The 21,552-nt window shown below is 48.5% G+C and overlaps 1 protein-coding gene across 2 annotated transcripts in view; it reads right to left on the reverse strand.

The window, feature by feature from the left end:
• Nucleotides 1–19,152, reverse strand: part of MGAT4B (alpha-1,3-mannosyl-glycoprotein 4-beta-N-acetylglucosaminyltransferase B) — a 50,569-nt gene extending 31,417 nt beyond the window's left edge. For both annotated transcript variants that reach the window (XM_057409527.1, XM_057409526.1), the window contains exon 1: nt 18,985–19,152. In XM_057409527.1, coding sequence (XP_057265510.1) covers nt 18,985–19,081 — 97 coding nt within the window. In that variant the 5' untranslated portion in view covers nt 19,082–19,152. The remainder of the gene's footprint in view (nt 1–18,984) is intronic.
• Between the last annotated feature and the right edge of the window lie 2,400 nt (nt 19,153–21,552).

Genomic DNA, 21,552 nt, shown 5'->3' on the forward strand with positions numbered 1-21,552 from the left:
GCTGGTAAAAGGGCAAGCTCAAACCATCTCCACAGTTTTCCTGACAACTCCTACAAGCTGACATGGTTAATGGTCTGAAAGCTGTTCTTCAGTGCAGGTTTATAAATCTGGATCACCACCACCTTCCCTCCCACAGCGAGAACATTGCACTGAAGGGTGATTATCCATCTCGTACCAGGATGGGGCAAGGAGCAAAAGAAGAAGCATCTTTAATCAATTAGACCCCAGCTTTAATGGTCTGAGCGAGACGATCCTTGCAAAGAACATCCCTTGGGTCAGTCCCCCAGATGAAATTAAACTCCCTACAGTGCAGGTGCTGGAAATGAAGTGCAGAGACACACGCACCATACCCAGGAGCATGCTGGGTGCTTAAACATTAAAACCTGTTGCTCTGTTCAGCTCAGCACCTGCAGTTCTCATCTACCCCATGCCTGTAAAAGGGATGTATTCAGGGATGGGACTGTGGTGACAGGAGCTGGAACTGTCCCAGGCAGCGGCAGCACCAGGGGACTGAGGGTGACTTCCAGGCTTGTGCTCCTGCAATCTGAAGACAACCTTTCTAGATGCAAAATATTTTTAATTAAGGACTAAATCAATAATTATTAGTAGTAATTTTAGCTTAAAAAATAAAAGTGAAGCACTTTTACCCCACTAACTAGGGAAAAAAGAACCCAAACCATATACACCTGAAAGAAACCTGGTGTGCTTGGCCAGGTTTTCCTGCTGCCTAAACCAAGGCAGGAGTAAGCTTGGCAATGACCTGAGGTGCAACAGAGCTGTGCAAAGGCAGCAGCACCCTGAGATCTGTAGCTTTGGCCAAACCCTGACTGCTGGCCAAAAGTCCCTTAGATCCAAGCACCAGAGGCAAACCTCCAACAAGAAGTGTCTGTTTCTATGGATCATAACTTGGAAGAGCAGCTCAAGCCTTTGGGATTGCTTATTTCTCTTTTAAAGTTGGTTTACCGTATATTTATTCCATCTCCAATCTCCCCTTGCCTTGCATCTCCATTTTTAATTATTTATCATCAGGTATCACATTCATTTGCATACTTTATGAGGTGCAAACCAAATGATTAGTCATTACATACTAGACTTCCCCAAACCATCTGTGCCGGCCTCTGCAGCAGTTTCGTTTTGGTTTTCTCTAATACTCGGGAGGAAAGAATCCAAAGGGAGAGCACTGGATTTGTTGGAAACACAGAGTCAAACAGTCCAAGTACTTGCTGATAGCAAAGCCTTGTTACTCTGCCACAGCCGTGCTCCACAAGGAATGTGGTGACTATCATCTTCGGAGTAATTTAACCAGCGATACAAATTGCAAGCAGCATTCTTTCAAAGACCTTTATTTATTGATTAGAAACAAAGTCCTTATCCTCTTCCTGCTCCCTCCTTGAGTCATGCTGATTGCACACAATAGAGAGCTATCACTTAAAGAGTCAATTAAGTCAACTTCTGAAAGGTAATTGAATAGCTGAAATTCTTAGTGGAATATTGCGCTGCATTATCTTGATTGCAGGGAAGGAAAAACAAAGCAGTCGGAGCAACAAAAATCAGAGAATGAGGCCTTGGCCGTAGGTAGGAGTAACGAAATGGATGGTCCCATTACCCAAAATGAGATCATTATTTTCTTTCTTGGTTACTTCCAACCTTGCTGGAGGTGTGAGGAGGAAAAACACTTTATGAGGGATGAGTTGAGCTGCTAACCAGGCACAGAGAATGGTGCTGGCCATGGCCAGCCCACCCCGGGGGGAATCCAAAATCTGGGTGTTCACACTCAACCAAAAGCTTCGATTAAAGCATTTCTTGTGGCTAGGGCTTTATGAAGGTAACACCTTCCATGTGGATTCACCCATGCCTGACAGAGGAGCTCATACTATCCTCCGGCAGAGCCACAAACAGACCTTGTGTCTTCGCTCTCCTGGCTACCTCCAGAAGTACCTGGAGGATTTTAGATCACCTCTGGGATTTCCATACCATGGTCCAATTGAGCTAAAGTGAGATTAGGAGTTTGAAACCTATTGGGAAGAAGGACATAGCTCCAGTGCCTCAGAAAAATACAAGCTTAAACAAAATCCAAGCAAACCAAAAAGGGGGAAGAAAATGATCGCAAGCCTGCTAGTACTCAGAAGTTATATAAAATCACTCATATAAATGCAGTAAGAAAACACATCACAAACTGAGAGAAGAATCCTTAAGAACTTGAAGACACTGGCTGTACATGGTCAAAATTCACCATCAGTTTTCAAGGAACTACTCCAAGTCACAGCACTCGCCTATAAAGCATTCACACAGGCACAAAAAAAAAGCAGCTTTTCCCAAAGTAGGAAAAGGGGCACCACAAAACATTAAAATCTCCCTCCTTCCTCTGTGCTGACAACAGACTCTGGTGTGACCAACTCCCCCCCCCCCCCTCCCCATCCTCCCAGCCCTTCATCCACCTAGGTTTCCACAGCAGCAGAATCAATCCACCCCAGCCTGACCTCTGAGTAAATTAATGGCCAATTGCTGCTTTCCTGGAGCTGCTTTGGCACCGTCTGCCTCCTCACACACGTATTTTGTCTAGCACTGGAGCCTTGCTGAGGAACACACAGCTGAGCAGGGCGAGATGCTGCAGCGCGGATGCTTTCTCTGGCTGTTCTCGAGGTCCTGGCCCTGAGCTCCGCAGACTTTCCAGCCCACTACAAGCACAGACCTTCCACAGCAACCCAATAAATGCCATTCCTCTGGTAGCAAATGTGCCAGCAGATAAGTGCAAACTCATCCCTCTGCAGGCATGGCTTCTGTGTTTGAGGAGCTGCAGGAGGGATGGTCACAATGGGCAGGTTGGGATCCCCTCCTGCGCTTTGATTTCGCACCTGTGAAATAGGATGAATGATACCCAGCGAACTTTGCTTTGCATCAATCCACTTCCATGTCTAGAAGTCCACCGACACCACCCTCACCCTGCTGCTTTGGGGTCTCAGGAGCTATCAGTATGAACCAAAACATCCATGAATCCATCAGGAATTCGGCAGTATTGTGTAACTAACCTCTGAAATACACATGGTACCAACGTTTGCCATTGTGCACCAGAAATGCAGCAATGGCACACATCACCGAGTCCTGCTCTAACTTCTGCTCATTTTTGTCAGTTACTCCTCAGTTTATTTTGCAGTTATCTCGGCAATTCCCACAGAAAGACAGGACACAATTCAAGGAACTTGAGCAATTTTTTCAACTTGAATGGTCTTTACCCAGAAGAAGCCAGAAGGGAGCCCAGGCACTCAAATATACCCCAAGAGCCCCAGTCCTCAGACAATACTCCATCAAATGGGAGGTTTAGATTTTCTTAGTTCAGCAGACTGAAAGCTCATCAAATACAGCAAAGCACCAGCCTCTCCCCGGTCAGTCTGCGCTTGAGACTTGTTCTATCTCTGCAAAAGCTCTGTTGAGATACACCAGCACAAGGACTGTATCTAGAACAGCTCTAAAAACTGTTTGTGCTTTCCCCGGGAGCTTACGTCAACTCCTTGGATGGAGGAGCCTTGAGGAGAACAAATATTTCACAGAGCAGACGCTGCACATAAATATTGCCCCAACACAGATGCACCATGAATACAATTACATCCTCACATCAATTACGAGTACACTCCAGAAACACCATTTGTAGAAGACAAATAAACAAACAAATGTAAGCTTGAAACAAGAAATTATCAGGCATTCTAGCAAGCCACTCCACCTTATCATCATTATTTCCTGAGATGGGTTCTGCTGGCTCGTATTCCAGTAACCACACAGGTACAAGGGAAGAGTACAAATCATGTCTCACGAAACAACTGTTGGCAAAGAGCAGGATTTGTGTATTCATTGCTCACCACTGAACACTTCCATACATTTTAATCCCGACCTCAAACACAATTTGGACCATGGCAGATGTTTCCTACAGCGCAAGCTTCCTTTGGATGAGAGTTAATTCAGTTTGAACACAGCAGCAATGAGGAAAGGGATTTAAACATTTTCTGCTTATTCCCCAAGCTTAATACTGCAGAGGTAAAGATGAGGGAGTACTAAATTGAACAGCTAAACTTGCCTCTCCCAGCCTCGGCTCTGAATTCAGCCCAGCACGGTAAACCTGCGCTTCCCTGCTTCCCAGGACTCCCCTCCCGGTGACACCAGCCCGTGTTGAAAAGATATTAAGTTAATATAATGAGGTTCTTCTGAATGAGAATTGATGTAACTGGGAGGAGAATATGCCTCTTGGGTTAGGCTGTTTAAGTGTCACCAAAAGAAGGGGGCACGCTCCTCTGCAAAATCCTTCCTCTACTTCCCTTGTTATCCTCAGCAGCTTCCTCCTGTTACTCTACATTAATAAGCAGATCATTATTTCTTCAGCTGCAATCAAAACCTTCCATAAGATGAGATCCAATTGCAATTCTACATTCACATAGTTGCCCATGCTGAAGAGCCCTAAAATGCTCTTAACGAGTTGTATGCACAAGGATTGCCTCTTCACCTGTCAGCGGAACGGGTTTGGGAAGCGACAGCTGCTTAAATAGTGCACACACAGCAGAGTAGTTTAAGGGGAAAAGAAATGCTATAAATAATTGAAATCACAGTGAGAAATGTAGGCAGAGCAGAGGGAAAGAGGGCAACGCAGAGGAAGCTGGCAGCAGAGAAGAAATAAGGACTTCTGGAAGTGAAATGAAACAAGAGCACACATACAAATGAATCCACACCTTCTCACCTGTGTGCTACACCACACATCAGCAGGCAGAAGAAGGTCTTGACCTTTTCTGCACTGTTTGGCAACCCAGGTTTACCCACCTATGAGCTCTCTCTTGCCAACATCTTCCCCTTTCCACCTCTGTGCCAAATCCCAGCCTGGTTTGGGTTGAAGGGACCTTAAAGCTCATCCAGTTCCAGCCCCTGCCATTGGCAGGGACCCCTTCCACTAGAGCAGCTTGCTCCAAGCCCCTGTGTCCAACCTGGCCTTGAACACTGCCAGGGATGGGGCAGCCACAGCTTCTCTGGGCACCCTGTGCCAGCGCCTCAGCATCCTCATAGTGAAAAGTAAGTCTGTCGGTCTGATGCGAAGAACCCATATGGTCATCCCCAGCTCTACAGAAATCATGGATAGCACATGATGCCCCCAGTGAGTAGATGTGGATTTTAAATGGCCAATTCTGCACTGATGACTGCCTCATTTACATGACCCACTTCTAGCCCAGCCTTCCATGGCTGAAGCTATGTGGAAGGCTTTCCCATGTACCCAGCCCCCGAGAGGATCCTGCTCTCAGATGGGGCTTCTGAGCACCATGAAGTCATCGTCAGAGGTAGCTGCAGAAATGGCCACCTTTGGTTTGAAGACTGTAAGAACAATTAACCAGCACTCTGGAGCAACAGAGGAAAAGAGGAGTGCTTTAGGTTTCAATTTTAGCAGTAAAACACCTCCTTTGATGACCACAGCTGCTATGAAAGGCTAACGGTTGTCATTTTGCCTGGCCTTTAACTATTACAGCAATACTTCTTGACCTGCATTTTAGAAGTTCTGAACAGACAAGACAACACTACTCAGGCCAAGCAATCTGCCACTGCGTTGACAGATTTCCAAAGGTACATGAAATATCTGCCTTTCCCAAGAGGCTTGAATGATGTACTCATAGAGAGCTCTGCAGCCAGCCACTGAAAACCAGCATTTCTCTCTGGGTACAGTTCACCCAAGCAGGAGATAGCAGGAGACAGTTGATTATGCTCTGTGGAGGTAACACTTGGCACAGCAGCCCCAGGTTCCACTTCGTGACAGGATGGGGTTGAAGAAGCGAGACTTCAACTCACAACTGCGCTAACCAGAGACCTTTAACTAGGAGCAAGCAAAGAGATTTCTCAGTGAACGGCTCATTCAAAGGGTGTGCAGTGATACCAAGAACCAGATAAAACTCCCCATCAAGATCTCTGTGCAAATCAAGAGCACATAGGAGCTGGTGTTCTCAGAGATAAGATGGATATCTTGCCTTACCCAGCAACCGATCAATTTTGAGGGGTCAACCGCCAGACCTCACCAGACTCCTCCTGCACAATGTCTGTGTTTTTAGGGCAAAACCGTGCACCAGGCATCACTATTAAAGCTGAGCCCTGCTCCTAAAGCTAAAGGACTAGGAACCGTGACCAGGTGAAGAAACCTTGATACTGACTCTTCTGTGCAAGCAATTCAGCTTAAGAGCTGCTGTTTAAGAAGCAAGTCACTGAGATGAAAGGTGATCACATTTCTTAAACACAACTCCCTTCTTAAAGAGCCTTCTAGAGGCAGCAAGGATCCCACGAACCCTCTTTTATACACACAGCCCTGCTAGGCAAGTGCCTTACCAGTTTTGTGCCTGATTGCATATGAGATCCTTGTGCAGCCCACCTGCACTGTCCCAAATTCAAGACTGGCAAGGGAGGGCTGAGCTTCATGTGCCTCTAAGGACATCCTCCAGTTAGGGCAGGGAAGTGACAGCTCATGGTAGTATGCATGGCAAATCTGGTGTCAAGAACAACTTCCAGTCCACAGCAAAAATAGACATACCAGCTCCTTGGATGTCAGCACAAGATTGGCCCTTCTAACCTCTCTGTGTCACATGAAGGAGACTGGAAACCCAAGCCCACTATCGACAGGACAGCATTTGTTTGACTTCTTGTCAAAAACAAGGAAGCCCTTCTGTACTTCCAAAAGATACGTGAACGTTAACTGTACTGCCATGCCAGCAGGAAAAGATGGGAACCTTGTGGTTTGAGGGTCTACCACTGAGAAACTGTGTTTGGGCACTCTCCACATGGTGGAGTGATGGAGTCTTTTCCCAACAAGACAGCCATGCACAGCATCTGTCCTCCAACGTGCAAAGGGATGATGCTGGCTGCCCATCCTCCTCTTCCAACTGGAGGATGGCTCATGGGCAGCCGATTCAGCTGAAGTCCCGATACCTGGCTCCCACTGTCAAATGCACAGCTTGGCTCATCAAAGGATGCTGCGGCTGGTTCAGGCGTGCCTCAGTTCACTTAGTGTGAGGCTGGAGAGAAATGACTCTCTGACAGCTGGTAAATGTAGCTGCCTGCAGCTAATGGGGGATAATGAAGAACCAGCCGCTTCTTAGAAGTGCATTCTGTCACCCATACCTCCAAAGAGCAGAGCTCCTCTGACCTCTGGTCATAGAGATCAGAGATCTGTAACGCAGCTCTTTGAACACTGTTAACTGATCCAACCCCATCCAAACGTCACGGATGCTGTCAATACAGAACTGCTCTTTTCTCTTCCTGCCATCCTTCCACTTCATCCATGGGGCATCCACTAGGTTCAAACACAAAGGCGGCAAAGAGCCTACAACAAGAGCCTCATTAACTGACTGTACAACTGGATTCGGTTTGGAGCACTGTGCCATCCCCTGCACTGCATGGCAGAGCTCTTGCTGGGGGAAAAAAACAGATCAAATTAAGAAGTAACTTGCATACCTTAACATTGCGAGCAGCTCTTCTGTCAGACTTAAAACAACAGCGTTAGCAGCTATGAAAGGGAAAAAAGCCCGAGGAAGTCTCCCAAAACAGCAGACCAAATGAAATGGAAAAGGGTGAAGGAGGTTTCAAATCCACCCTGGAGAAAATGTGCATGGCAGCTTTAACCTGCTGCAGGGAGCACGGGGGAAATGAAACAGGATAGCAGAGACCAGAAATCAGATTTATTAGGACCAACCAGGTAGATAAAAGGTAGATGGTGGTGACTGGAATCAGCTAACTTCTGAAAATGTCCAGTCAGCTTTAGCATTTCATACACATGAAATTAGTGTCCACGCAAGAGTACTTTCCTGAAAGGATGGGATTTACTGCAGCCGAGATAATTATCTTGATACGTCTTTATCCCATTAGTGGTTTTCATTCGCATCCTGGAACTCCATAAGCGGATTGTTCAAGAATTATTTGCCATCCGCTGTTTCAATCCTGATCAGAATTATCTTTATACCTTGGTACAAAGAAAAGAGATTACATTCCTTCCAGGGCTTGCTGCAATGCCCTCTTTTCTGAGGCTCCTCTTATCATTTTCATTCTATAAGGTGATGAAAAGAATCAGAAAACAATTGTCATGGACATGATTTTGCCCTCTCCTCTTCCTTCCCTACATGCGCCTTTGGGAGGAGGAGGAGACACTCTTCCCATCACATTCCCTGCAGGAGATGTATCATTGCACCTGCACAGAGATGAAGCTCAACGAGACTTAGTCATCAAATTATCCAGGACAGGATCCAAAAATGCTCCCCCCTCCCCGTTTCTTTTTGCACCACAATCCACTAATAAAAGAACAAAGATGAAACTGTTAAAACCAATTAAACAGATCACTTGATGCAAGAGAAAGAAGTGGAATTCACTGCACTGGAGATCCCAGGGGCATACGCTGAATGTCACGTTTTGTGCTCTCTAGTAATGTATGTCACTGTGCAAGCTCCAGTGGCGATAAAGCCAACATCCTTCAAACAGCCAACACAATCCCTTGCTTCAAGGCCTAAAGCAACAGGAAGACAAAATTCCCTTCCCAGCCATTCTAGCCGCCTGCCAGGGTTTGTATTAATGGAAGAATTACATCTCCTTCCAGGTATGGCGAGGACACAGCCTTGTCTCCCCATGGCCATCCGTGAGCCTGCCCAGCAGTGAGTAAAGATGCCTGGATGACACAAAAGCTATGCCTCCTCCTTACAGAAACATGAGGAGGTAAGTGTTCACACCTGACCTGAATAGGAATGCACGCATGTTTTAAAAAAGCACGTTTTACGGCTGTGCAATGAGATCTGGGGGAGAATTCTCTTTATAAACAAGTTATTAAAAGTGGGAAGAGGGACACAATACGAGCAGCTGCCAATTACTCAGCTCCCAGAGGAGACTTTCCAATTTCTCACCTTCCCCCAAAGCAAGATGTGCCGCTGTACAGCAGCACATTTACTTGCAAGTGTAACACCCTTCTGGAGTACTGCTTCTCTCCCACAAAGCAAAGCCGCGTTGCTCCCGTGCTGCCGCTGGAGAGGGGCAGCCCATTTCCCCATGACCCTGAACCAGAGCTGAGACCAATACCGCAGAAAATGAATGTGGCAAAGAGCGAAACAGCAGAACGTAAATCAAATTATCTTTGTATTCGACTTCAGGATCTGGCCACTCCTCCTGCCAACAGGAACAGCAAATTTGTGAGCTAATTGCCACTGCCAGGTTTGCGCCTCTGCAAATCTCTGCTGCGTCTCAGGCACAAGACGCCAGTAATGATTTTGTTATTTTAAGACAGCGGCAGAGTTTCAGACAGTAAATGTCCACGTCGCAACTGGAGACGTCAGAGGGAGCCCATCCTTTGAGGCAAGCACACCAAGCTAATGATTAATATCACAGAAGTAATCCGAGCCTTTAAAAATCATTATTCCCAAAATCAGCAAATAATTACCAAGGCCTTCTGCAATCAATACCCAAGATAAATAGACAATTAAATTGCAAAAGAAACAGAAGAATGTCGTTAATATTTGCCAAACACATGCCAAATACACTTCTTCATGGTAACCAAATACTTCCAGTAAATAGATATTTTAGCTCACTGGAGAGGCACTTTCAGAGAGTAATAAATTAATCTAATAAAACAGACAGACAGGGTGGAACCAGACATTAATGAAACACAAACTGATCTATATGGAGCCAACCCACAGTCATGTCCTAATTATGCTCATGCACCATTCCGGGTACTTACCTCCCCCACCCAGGTCAGCTCTTTAGCCCAGGGAGAAGACATGTTTCATACAGATCCACTGGCACGACAGAGCAGAGGATTTCAGCCATTGAACGATGATGTTTGTGCTCAGCTACAATTTGCATTTCTCATTTTCTCTTCTAAATACCTCTCGCTCCTTAAAGTCAGTAAATTACCCTGCTTTTAAACACCATTCTTGCTTTGCCTTCAGTGTGGTTTCAGCTCCATCCCTGAGGTGCAGGATGAGCTCTCGCTGCCAGGCAGAACCAGCTGTCCTCACATGATGCCTGTGCCACAGCACATCGCCACTCTGGAACCCAGAGGGTTTATCCTGGGGTGCTGTGCTCCGCCTCACCATCACTTCTGGGATCCCCAGGGACTCAGAGCAACCCCTGACAGCGCAAGGACCAGCACCACTTCCTCCCCAGCCAGACAACCTTTACCAACTTCAACCCCCTTCAAAAAGGGGAGATTTAGATTAGACATTAGGCACAAGTCCTTCCCTGTGAGGGTGCTGAGGCGCTGGCACAGGGTGCCCAGAGAAGCTGTGGCTGCCCCATCCCTGGCAGTGTTCAAGGCCAGGTTGACACAGGGGCTTGGAGCAACCTGCTCTAGTGGAAGGTGTCCCTGCCCGTGGCAGGGGATGAGATTTAAGGTCCCTTCCAACCTGAACTGTTCTGTGATTCTACCCAAAATTACTGCTTGCAGTTCACAAAGCCACACTATTAGATGAGCATCTGATAAAGTTCCTCAAATAGCAGATAACTTGAACTGGACAAGATTAAGAGAGGGAGAGATGTGTGGGAGGACGTCCATCCCAGCCATTTTCTGCAACAACAAAGCAAGAAGGAAGGGAGGAAACTGAGTGAAACTGAAGACAAAGAGAAAAGATATCAAAGCCATCTCCGGAGAGAACACAATGAGAGATGGCAACAAAAAGGAATGGTTAAAATACAAAAGGCAAGATCAAATAAAAGGGAAAGATCACAGTCTGGGCACAGAGAGGAGGGAGGGGAGACCACCAAGCTGCTTTTGCCAGCATTAACTGAACAATTCACTTGACAGATACTTGTGTGTGGCAGCAGTTGAATCTGAGAGACTCCAACACCATCCAGGGCCATCCATGCACCAGGCAACCCATGCTCTTCACACCCAGCATGGGGACAGGCGACGGGGACACTGCACAGCAGCTCTGCTCCCCTGAGCACCCCTCTTTTGGGGAGGAATACAGCAATTTAGTCCTAACTCAGAAAACTTCTCCAGCTTCTTCTGTAAGAAGTTCTTGGTACTGGCAGGGTCAGTCTTGCTACTGTGTTTTCACTAGAACAGGCTATACAAGCACGTAGTGCTATTACACATATCTTAAGTATCCCATATCTCAGTATTGGAAGTTTCTTAGGTTATTTATGAGGCTACACAACTTTTTTGGTATCACAGCCATAAAATTCCTCAGAGCAGTGACAATACATAGAGGATTTATTGCAGCACACACACAAGTAGTGAGTGACAAAAAAGGGTCTTCAGGTTAAATCTTACTTCCAGAAAGCTCTTGCCATCACAGAGTGAGAAGAAAAACCTATGTGCTCTAAGGCAGCCTTGAAAATGTGATCAGGATGGTCTAAAAACTCATTGGAGGATAGGTGTAGACCAGGTAATGGCACTGACACAAGCCAACACTGTGCGCTTCCACCAGTTCAGCATCTATCCCACTACCAACAAGTCCTAAACCACCAGTGTGACAATTGTAAGTAAATGGGCACTGCAGTGCAACAAAACTCATAATGAAAATAAGATGGGTGGAAATTAACTTTTGCACAGAAGCTTCTTCAAAGCCTGACGGTTTGCATTTCAATGCTGTCCACTTTAATACAAGGGGAAATAAAACATCTTGCACAAAAGTGTCTGGTCATTTCAAAATACAGATTAACTTTTAGGTAAGTATTTATCCTGTTCCTAGTGCAAGAGAGCAGGAATACTTAAATATCAGGGCAGTGACTCCAAGGCAGGAGGGAAGATGGAGTTACAAAGCTGTCTCCCTGCATCAGGGACATCCATGCTAATGCACAGATACTGGAGACTCAAATGTGACTTGACACCGAGACAAAAACAGAAGGAGAAGTGGCCGGTGCCCAATTAACAGAGACGGTTTAAAACAGAAATCTTGCTTTCCAAAAGAAGCCTGACATGAACTCAAAAAGCAAACCCAAGAAAGCCATTGCTGAATAAAAAGCTCCCTACACTTCAATTCCAATAAAAGAGGTGGAAGGAATGCACTTCCCTCCATCAAAGACAACGATCCCCTCCCTGAATCAGGAAGCCGTTAAGCAGATGCTTGATCAGCACTCCCTAAAGAGCCTCTCCTCCTCCCCGTTAACCTGCCAGCCCCCGCTGAAGCCCTTTGTTTATTTTAATAGTTTCCACAGTCCCTTAATTTGACCAATGACTTCTGCCTACGCCGCAGCCCTTCTCACCCAGTGATCTCTTGGGCTTTGTCTCGTGAGAAACAAAGCATCCACATTAGAATCATAGAATAGTTAGGGTTGGAAAGGACCTTAAGATCATCCAGTTCCAACCCCCCTGCCATGGGCAGGGACACCTCACACTAAACCATCTCACCCAAGGCCTCGTCCAACCTGGCCTTGAACGCTGCCAGGGATGGAGCATTCACAACCTCCCTGGGCAACCCATTCCAGTGCCTCACTACCCTTACAGGAAAGAATTTCCTCCTTATAGCAAATCTAAACTTCCCCTGTTTAAGTTTTAACCCGTTACCCCTTGTCCTGTCACTACAGTCCCTAATGAAGAGTCCCTCCCCAGCATCCCTATAGGCCCCCTTCAGATACTGGAAGGCTGCTCTGAGGTCTCCACGCAGCCTTCTCTTCTCCAGGCTGAACAGCCCCAACTTCCTCAGCCTGTCTTCATACAGGAGCTGCTCCAGTCCCCTGATCATCCTCGTGGCCTCCTTGTTCCAACAAGGACTTGTTCCAACAGTTCCATGTCCTTTTTATGTTGAGGACACCAGAACTGCACACAATGCTCCAGGTGAGGTCTCACAAGAGCAGAGCAGAGGGGCAGGATCACCTCCTTCGACCTGCTGGTCATGTTCCTTTTGATGCAGCCCATTTGCATTGGCACAATTATGGTATGGAAAATCATCACACAAAACATAAATCTTCGTCTCCAAATACTTTTAGGCAGGTGGCTCAGCCCCACCTTTGCAAAGCACTGGGTGGTGGTGGATGCTTCTGCCAAGCCAGGCACCCCAGGACCAGTATTTGTTCATCCATGTACTGAGAAACTGGTACTTTGGCGCCTGGTTTGGGTCTTGTGAAGAGGGAGAACCGTGGCTAACGCATGCCTACCTGCAGCAGCCTGCTAGCAGCCTTGCCTAGTCTGTCACTAAAGCAATTTCTCCATCACTTAGCAGGCTTCAGAGCTTCCTAGAGATGACTGGCAGGCAGCTTCACTTAAACTAGCCCTCTATAGATGCGTTCTACATTAAACACTAAGTGAATAATCAATGAACATTCAGGATGTTAGCACAAATCAATGATTTGTTTTAGATGAATCAAAGAGAATCACAAACGAGAAAGGGTTTTGTTCTGGAACAGAAGTAAACCAAGAGAAGTAAGTGGTTGATGTAATGGGGGGGGGTGTTAACCTCCTCTGCCTGCTCTGCTACTATGCACTGACACAGACGCTGGTGTCAGACACTGCTGTGTCCTCCAAACCACTGTGACAAGAGATGTCTCTGTCCCCAGAGAGCAGATGGACACTGAGGCATGAAACCAGCTGATTTACTTTCCCAAGACTGGGAGGGATACGGCATAGTTAGGACCTGAATCCAAGTCTCTGGGGAACACTGTCCTGGCTGGGAGAAATCTCTTTTCCAGTAACTTCAACTCTGTCACACAACCACAGCTCTTATTGTTGAAGCAACAATGAGACGTGGACAAGTGCTTGTGCAGTGCATGTCAAGAGCCCTATTTAAAGACATAATAAAAACTGCAAAGAAATAAAACCAGAAACACAGGTGACTCCAGACAATGGACGAGTTCTTCTGATTAATGCACATCAACAGATTGCCTGGTGTTCCTCACTCCTGGGATGAATTTGGTCAAATCATATGCAGGATAATTTTGCAAATGCTGCTGCATTCCAGCCACCAATTCCACACAATGTCTGCTGGGCACCACACAGGCCAAGTAAAGGCTCTCAGAAATGCTCCTGCACATCTTTTTATTGGCCATGCATTTTAATGACAGGTTTCTAACCTCTGGGGCTCCTCAACCATGTCCCTGCCCGCACCTCCCCAGCCATCAGGAGCACACAGTGGGTCTGCTGCTGGCATCTCTCCTCCTGCTAAATGCTTCCAAGGGCTGTGGTGAAATGACCCCAGCTCAGACCAGGGCTTTCACTCCCATCCATCCGGCTGCAGCCAGTGCCTGAGACCTCAAAGAAAGGACAGAATCCTGAAGTCAAGCTGCTGCAGGTAACAGAAACGAAATGGCAGCGGGAAGCCGTGCATGCCATGGGCCAGCTTGTATTTAGCAGTATCACAAGCTTTGACTCCGCTGCTTCTAGAGCGGATTAGCGATCACGGCTCTTATGCATTATATAAGGAGACTTAGAGAGAAATATCCCTCCGGGACAAAGTCTGTTTCCCACAAAGGACACCCCAAGTGAGCAGAGCCAGCACCAGACAAGCAATATTACTTTACAGAGATGCTGTCTGAGCCTGCACAGCTGCAACGGGCACCAGAGCAATGTCCACACTGCAGCACGTTCACAAGTCACAGGAGAGACCCTGCACTCAGAGCTGCGCTGAGGCACCCTCCCAGGATGCGAGGGGTGACTCCTTCAAGGAGCTGTGCACATCGATTCCAAAGCGCTTCCACAATGCCCATGGGAAGAACAGTTCCCACAAGGTGAGATCCAAAATAGCATGCAATCAAAACTGATCTTAGGGGTGTGAAGCCACTATGGGAAGAACAACCCCACTGCGCACCTACATCTACAGGTACAGAGGTGCCTGCAGTTGTGGGTTTACAACAGAAACCTGGAGCTGGCTAGTATTAGGTAACTATAAATCATTAAGATCTGAGGGGGAAAAAGCTGCCAGGGGAAGCCTGCACAGGCAGCATGGCCACAGAGCCCACCCTGAGCTATGCAGCCGTACCCTGGAGGTGCAATCCCACCTTCAAAAGGCAGCATTCCCAAGGGGCGGTGTGTTGGGAGAACCTAGCTCGTTGGTCAGCCAAGATGAGAACAAATGTTACGGATGAGAACTGAACAGTTTTCATCATGGAAAGAAACAAACCAGAACAATTTAATTACAGGTAGGTTTAATTGTTCACTTTCATCCTACCTGCACCTGTGACTTGTCTAAAGTCGTGAAAGCTTCTCTGTTTTACCACGCTCTCAGTAGAACACCCCCTGTAATTTCCATGTCAGGCATGCTAATGCCTGAGCCTGCCGGTGCCTTGACCCTCTGACCACAGGTTACCCTACACAGGTAAAGCCTACAGGTCCACTTCATGACAGCAGTTTATGGAAGGGCTTCTTCCAGAGCAGCCTTTCGGTTTGGAGAGTTAAATCATACTTAAACCTAAATTCAGCACAGAGAGAATATTAATCTTTGGCCAAGACACCCACCACCACCATGTGCAGCACGTGGTCCACCTCCAAACCACCCGTGATGCTGGACGTTGGCTGCCTGGGTGACTGGTTGTGCTATTTGAGGCTGCCCTTCTCTTCCTACTCCAGCAGACTATTTCAAACCTCATTTATAATTGGAAAGATGCAGCATCTGTTTTTGCAGCCCATGAGGTCAAAACTTTACTAATAACCACAGCACAGCAAAACATCATTAGCGGGTAAACAAACCCTGCATCAGTCACAGAGAAGCAGCTCTAGAGCTGGTTTGACCTGGTTTGATTTCTTTGGACTAATTGTTTTGTCCTCCCAACACAGAGCAGGAAGACAGGAAGGTTCTGTGATGCTTTACATGTGTTTTAATGTAATATTTTACCCCATCAGAGTCAACACAGACACCTTGACAGCCTTCCCCAGAACTCAATGACATGAGCAGCTCAGGATCACTGGGAGTTGTCTCCAGCCACTCATGAGGGATGGCTGATGTTACAGAGGACTGGCAAACACAAAGCCTGTCTTTGAAAAATAAGGAGATGAGGATAAAGAGGCTGAGGAAATTACAGAATAATCAGCTTAGGTTCGGTTGAAGTGCTTAGAAAACAAGGAGAACTTGAGCAAGAGCTAACTTCTGTTTATCAAAAGCAAATCACATCAGACCTATCATGCCTCTTTCTGTGACAGGGTGCAAGGACTTGTAGGAAGGGGAGGAGAAACAAAGATTTCAGAGACATCTCTGATAATGTCTCATAGGAAGTCCTCATAATACAGCTGGGGACATGGGGGCTGCACTGAGCCCCATGAAGGTGGGAAGCCCACCAGTGAACTGGTTGATGCTCTTTGAGCACAGACTGGGAGGACTTTACTGAAGCAGGTTCCAGGGGAACCCATCCCAGATCTGACACCACTTGGTGTTTTCATCCACAACTTGGCTGATGGCAGAGAAAACACAGATTGCTTTTGAAGGCTACACCAAGCTGAGGGAGGCGGCAAGCATGCAGGAGAGCAAGATGAGAATTCAAAACAATCCTGACACTTTAGAAGAAGCAGTCTGAAAAAACACAAAAGGACACAGTTCAACAAGGACAAGTGTGAGGTAATGTGATTTGATAAGAATAATTAACCAGCAAGTACAAGGTGAGGAATGAAAAGCAGGAAGAGTTCTGGAGAAGAATGGCTGAAGGGTCAAGGGGATTAAACATAAAATGAAACACAAGTTTCTGCAGCAAAAGTAAAAAGCAAACACACTGGGATGTACAAACAGCATCGCTGCATGTGAAAGACCTGAAGTAATCCCTTACTCTGTTAAGCATCACTCTTCACGAAGGGTGGTGGTCCAGAAGAGAGGAACAAGAGCGACTGCAAACCAAGAATACAGAAGCTAAAAAGACTGATCAAAGGAACCAGCATGGTTTAATCGATAGTAGCAGGGACTAAGGGAAAACACAGCAGTGAGTTCCAAATGTCCCACAGGCTCCCGCAAAGAAGGGAGGAAGGAACTTTTCTGCCTGTGCCCCATAAATGGAAAACAGGAGAGCAACTGTGAAACCGAACTGAAGGAAAAGACATTTCTGTTCAGATCGTAAGACAAGTCAAATGGCAGAGCTGCTAAATGTCAGATTGTCCAGAGAGCTCAGGCATCTGCCATCAGAGGGTTTTAAGAAGGAACACGACAAACATCTGTCAGGAAGGGTTGGTTATCACCGATCCTGCACAGGGGCAGGAGATGTCTGGATGACCTCTCAAGGTCTTCTCCAGCTCTGTACCGAGTAACAGCCTGATATGTAAATGACCATAATAGCCGGAAACCTGCTGTGCTGACACAGCCTGACCCACGCTGCTTGTGACCTGTTGTAGCCATTGCTGTTTGCAAGACACAATCTGTTGCTGTCAGAGGAAAACATGTATCCCAGGGAGGGTCCTACCAAGAAGGACAGGGACAGTGGTGACCGGGGTTCTTATTTTGGTGCTTGTCTGAGCCATGGGGAAAAGCTACTTGTGAGAAAACAGAAGTGAGTCAAAGGATGACACAGTACAGGCAGCACAGGGCTGGCTACCCTGCTCCAGAAACCAGAGTGACTGCTCACAGCCCGTGCAGCATCGCAGGTCAGTTTCACTTCATTTATGGGAGGGGAGCTACGAGTAAAGCAACTGCTCAGCAGGAACCTCCAGACGCACCTCTCAGACTGCATCACAGTTACGGTCTAACACTTCTGGCTGAAAGCACATACACCTGGTTGCGCAAATGTTCTGCCCAGTTAAAAATGCCCCCAGCAGAAGCCAACCAACCCACCGGCGGCTCTCCCGCACTACAAGTGCCCGTCACCCAAGCCTCTGCACGAGGCAGCGCCGATGGGATTTAAACCACATCAGTAGCACAACAGGAAACCTCTTCAGCTGATCAACAAGGCAGAGAACTCCAAGCAGCCTACAGCTGCCAGGGGAAGATGGCATATCCCAGGCACTCCTGCCCTGCTGCTGAGCTGGATGGGCACGTACATGGGCTAGTGTCATCCTGACAGCCGGAGCCAAAACACCTTCCCCCAGCCCTGCCACCAGCCTTGCACCATACACACGCTACACCTTGTGACTGTGCATGGTGTGCTGTGGGACAGCAATGCCACCAAGTCACATCTTAGGCTCAGCAAAAGCTGCTTCTCACCTGTAGCAGGGAGAGATGCTTATATGGTGATGGGAAGCAAGGGTCAAGGGCTGGATGGCCACACTGCATACCTTTAACAACCTCTGAAATTGCAGGAACTGAAAGAGCTGAGTGACTTAGCATGGACACGAGAGGTTCCTCACCCATGCACAAGTCAGATACACAATTCAGAAGCAACTAACAGAACTGTCCTCCAGGCCAGGCTAAATCTAGTGCCCTGCTTTAGCGGGCGCCAGGACGGGGAGAAGCAACTATTCCATTGTCAGGAAAAAATGGGGGTGAGCATCTCTGTGATACCTGTGTGGGGTTCCTCAATGGGACGGGGCCCTGCCTCCCTGCTCCACAGCGGTGCAAACCCGGCACCGATACTGAAGCAGTGAAACCGGCAGCCCTCGCCTGGTCCCTTGTGCACTTCAGTCACTGGACCCAGCATCGAGCCGCCGGAACGCGCGGGGCGGGCAGCGCTGCTCGCTTCTCTCACCTCCAGTTTGCCCTGAGCCCCTCACTACCGGATTGCTCCCCCCAGCCGCTGGCATCGTCACCTCTCCACGAGGATTTAACCCGCCTGGCTCCCATCGCGCGCGAAGGCGTTCACCATAAACGTGAGGGTGCAAGAAGCGCATCACCGAAACGAAGCCCAGCGCACCGGCACCCGGACGCCCGCCCGCGGAGTCGAGCAGGGACCCCCGGCGCTGGCACCTCCGGCCCTGCTGCGCACGGGCGGGCACGCCCGCACCGGGGATCCCGCGGGGCCAGGACGCGCCGGATCCGGCGGGTCCCCATCCCAGAGGCTCCCGCAGGATCCCGCCGGTCAGGATTACCCCAGGTCCGGGTCGCACCGGACCCCCGGGGTCCAGCGGGGCCCGGGTCCCCCAACACCCCCCCCGCCCCAAACCAGGGCCGGGTCCCGGCTCCCCTCCGGAGGAGCAGCCGAGCACCCCCTTACCTTTGTGCCCGCCGAAGGCGCCGTACCAGGACAGCGAGAGCAGCGCGCAGAGGCAGCCGAGCAGCAGCGTGAGCGCCGTGCCGCTGCGGAGCCTCATCGCCTCCTCGCCGGCGGGGGCGGCCGCATGTCCCGGGCGCGGCGCGGCCTCGGCGGAGCGGTGCGGGAGGAACCGGCCGGCCGGCCCCAGGCAGCGACCGCACCGGGCCGGGCCGCGCCGGGGCGGGCGGGGCGGGGCGGGGGGGGCGTAGCCAAAGGGGCGTGGCCAAAGGGAAGGGGCGGGGCGGGAGCGGGCAGGGGGCGCCCCCGTGCGGGGACGGCGGAGGTAGGGGTGAGTGTATGTACATGCGTGTGTGCGTGTGTGTAGGTGTGTGTGTAAATGTGTGTGTGTGTACATACATATGTGTGTAAACGTGTGTGTGCGTGTGTGCATACATGTGTGTAGGTATGTGTGTAAACGTGTGTGTGCGTGTGTGTGCATACATGTGTGTAGGTGTGTGTGTAAATGTGTGTGCATACATGTGTGTAGGTGTGTGTGTAAACGTGTGTGTGCGTGTGTACATACATGTGTGTAGGTGTGTGTGTAAATGTGTGTGTGTAAATGTGTGTACATACATGTGTGTAGGTGTATGTAAACATGTGTGTGCATGTGTACATACATGTGTGTAGGTGTGTGCATAAACGTGTGTGTGTGAACATACATGTGTGTAGGTGTGTGTAAACGTGTGTGTGTGTGCATACATGTGTGTAGGTGTGTGTGTAAACGTGTGTGTGCATACATGTGTGTAGGTGTGTGTGTAAACGTGTGTGCGTGTGTGTGCATGCATGTGTGTAGGGGTGTGTGTAAATGTGTGTGTGCATGTGTGTGTGCATACATGTGTGTAGGTGTGTGTGTAAATGTGTGTGTGTACATACATATGTGTGTAAATGTGTGTGTGTGTCTGTGTGCATACATGTGTGTAGGTGTGTGTGTAAATGTGTGTGTGCATGTGTGTGCATACATGTATGTAGGTGTGTATGTAAACGTGTGTGTGCACATGTGTGCATGTACACATACTTGGTTCATTCGTATAGATGCACATACACACACTTGTGCACACACCTGTGTCTGCACAGAGGTACGCAGATAACTGTAGATGCCTGCATGGGTCTATACACATGTGCGTGTGCACACACATGCCCGGGTCCATACATCTGTCTGTGTGCATATGCCTGGGTCCATACATGCATATGGCCATGTGGGTGCATGCACGTGCACCTGTATGCACACACGGCAGTGCACACATCTCTGTGCATGGGGGTGTGCACCAGGACCCTCGCACAGCTGGGGGTGAGCGTGCAGGATGAGGTGCAGGCAGCAGCCCCCATGGCCGTGCAGTGAGTGCATATTCGCTGCCATTCCGCAGGAGCATTTCATCTCGGTCAAGGAAGCAGCACTTAATGTTTACTGAGAGGAAATCGATGCCGGATGCATACTGCAAATGGGAGTTGCTGCCTGGAAGGACACCATCACTCTTCCAAAGGACCTGGCAACCAGGGTTATGGCCTCAAGCTGCTTCTTGGGTGAAGGATGGAAGAAAACAGATTTAAATATTATTTTGCCCTTGTTTTCTGCTATTAATGGGTCTGGTTTTATTTCACTGCAGACCAGGAGGAGCCATACAGGGAGGCTGGGTTCGAAATGCTGAGTTTACACAGCTCCATCACCTGAACTTGCTCCTGTGGTTGTCCGTGAGGTCAAAAAGAAGGTGGCAGCTCATGAGCTCCATATGTGGGTACATCATTCCTCCAGCAAGAGTTGTCATCTTCCATTCCCTGGAGCTCTTTTAGCGAGTAAATAGTTCTCAGATGTGTAAATATTTGGCATCCAGTGATCCAGGTCTGTTGCTTGAAATGTTTGGATCAATTAGAGGGTAATGTAAGGTGAAGCAGAGATGGGAATGGGGATCCAGGCACTCAGAGATGCTCGGCTGCAGCCTTGGAGCTGAAGGAGCCAGCAGGGATGTGCTGGGAGCCATCCATGCTCCATGGGCATGTTTCCTCCCGGCAGCACTCCAGCTGACATGGGAATCCTTCTGAGATGGGGAAATCCATCAAATGGGTCCTCAGGCCTCTACCCCATTTCCTTCTGGAAAGGCAAAGGGAGCTCAGCACCCAGGGGCTGCCTTGAGGAGCTGAAAGCCACACGTGTGTAGGAAGAAAAGTAGGGATCACCCATTTCTGCAGGGATGGTCGTGTCTGCTGCATCCTTGGACTCTTCTCTAGTTTATGAAATAAAACACATTTTTCAACCCGAAACAGTCTCTCCCAGTGACTAGAAAATGCAGGAAGGAAATCGGCAGAGGGAGCCCTTTGGATGGCACCAGGCTTCTGCCTCCACTGCCAGAAGCCAGCCAGGAGCTGCAGGGCTCACACCGGGCACATCCCTGAGTGAGGCAATGCACTGAACATCACTCTTGGGAATACTGAAAGGAATGAGGAATCTGTGCTTCCTCCCCTGGATTTTGCAAGGCATTGCCCAAGTGACCATCACCACAGAACACGAGCCAGCAGCACATCCCACTGACAGCA

The sequence above is a fragment of the Pezoporus wallicus genome, unplaced genomic scaffold (genome assembly GCF_028554395.1).
Source record: "Pezoporus wallicus isolate ANWC-B61680 ecotype Strahan unplaced genomic scaffold, APGP_CSIRO_Pwel_v1 contig_8166, whole genome shotgun sequence".
NCBI lineage: Eukaryota > Metazoa > Chordata > Aves > Psittaciformes > Psittacidae > Pezoporus > Pezoporus wallicus.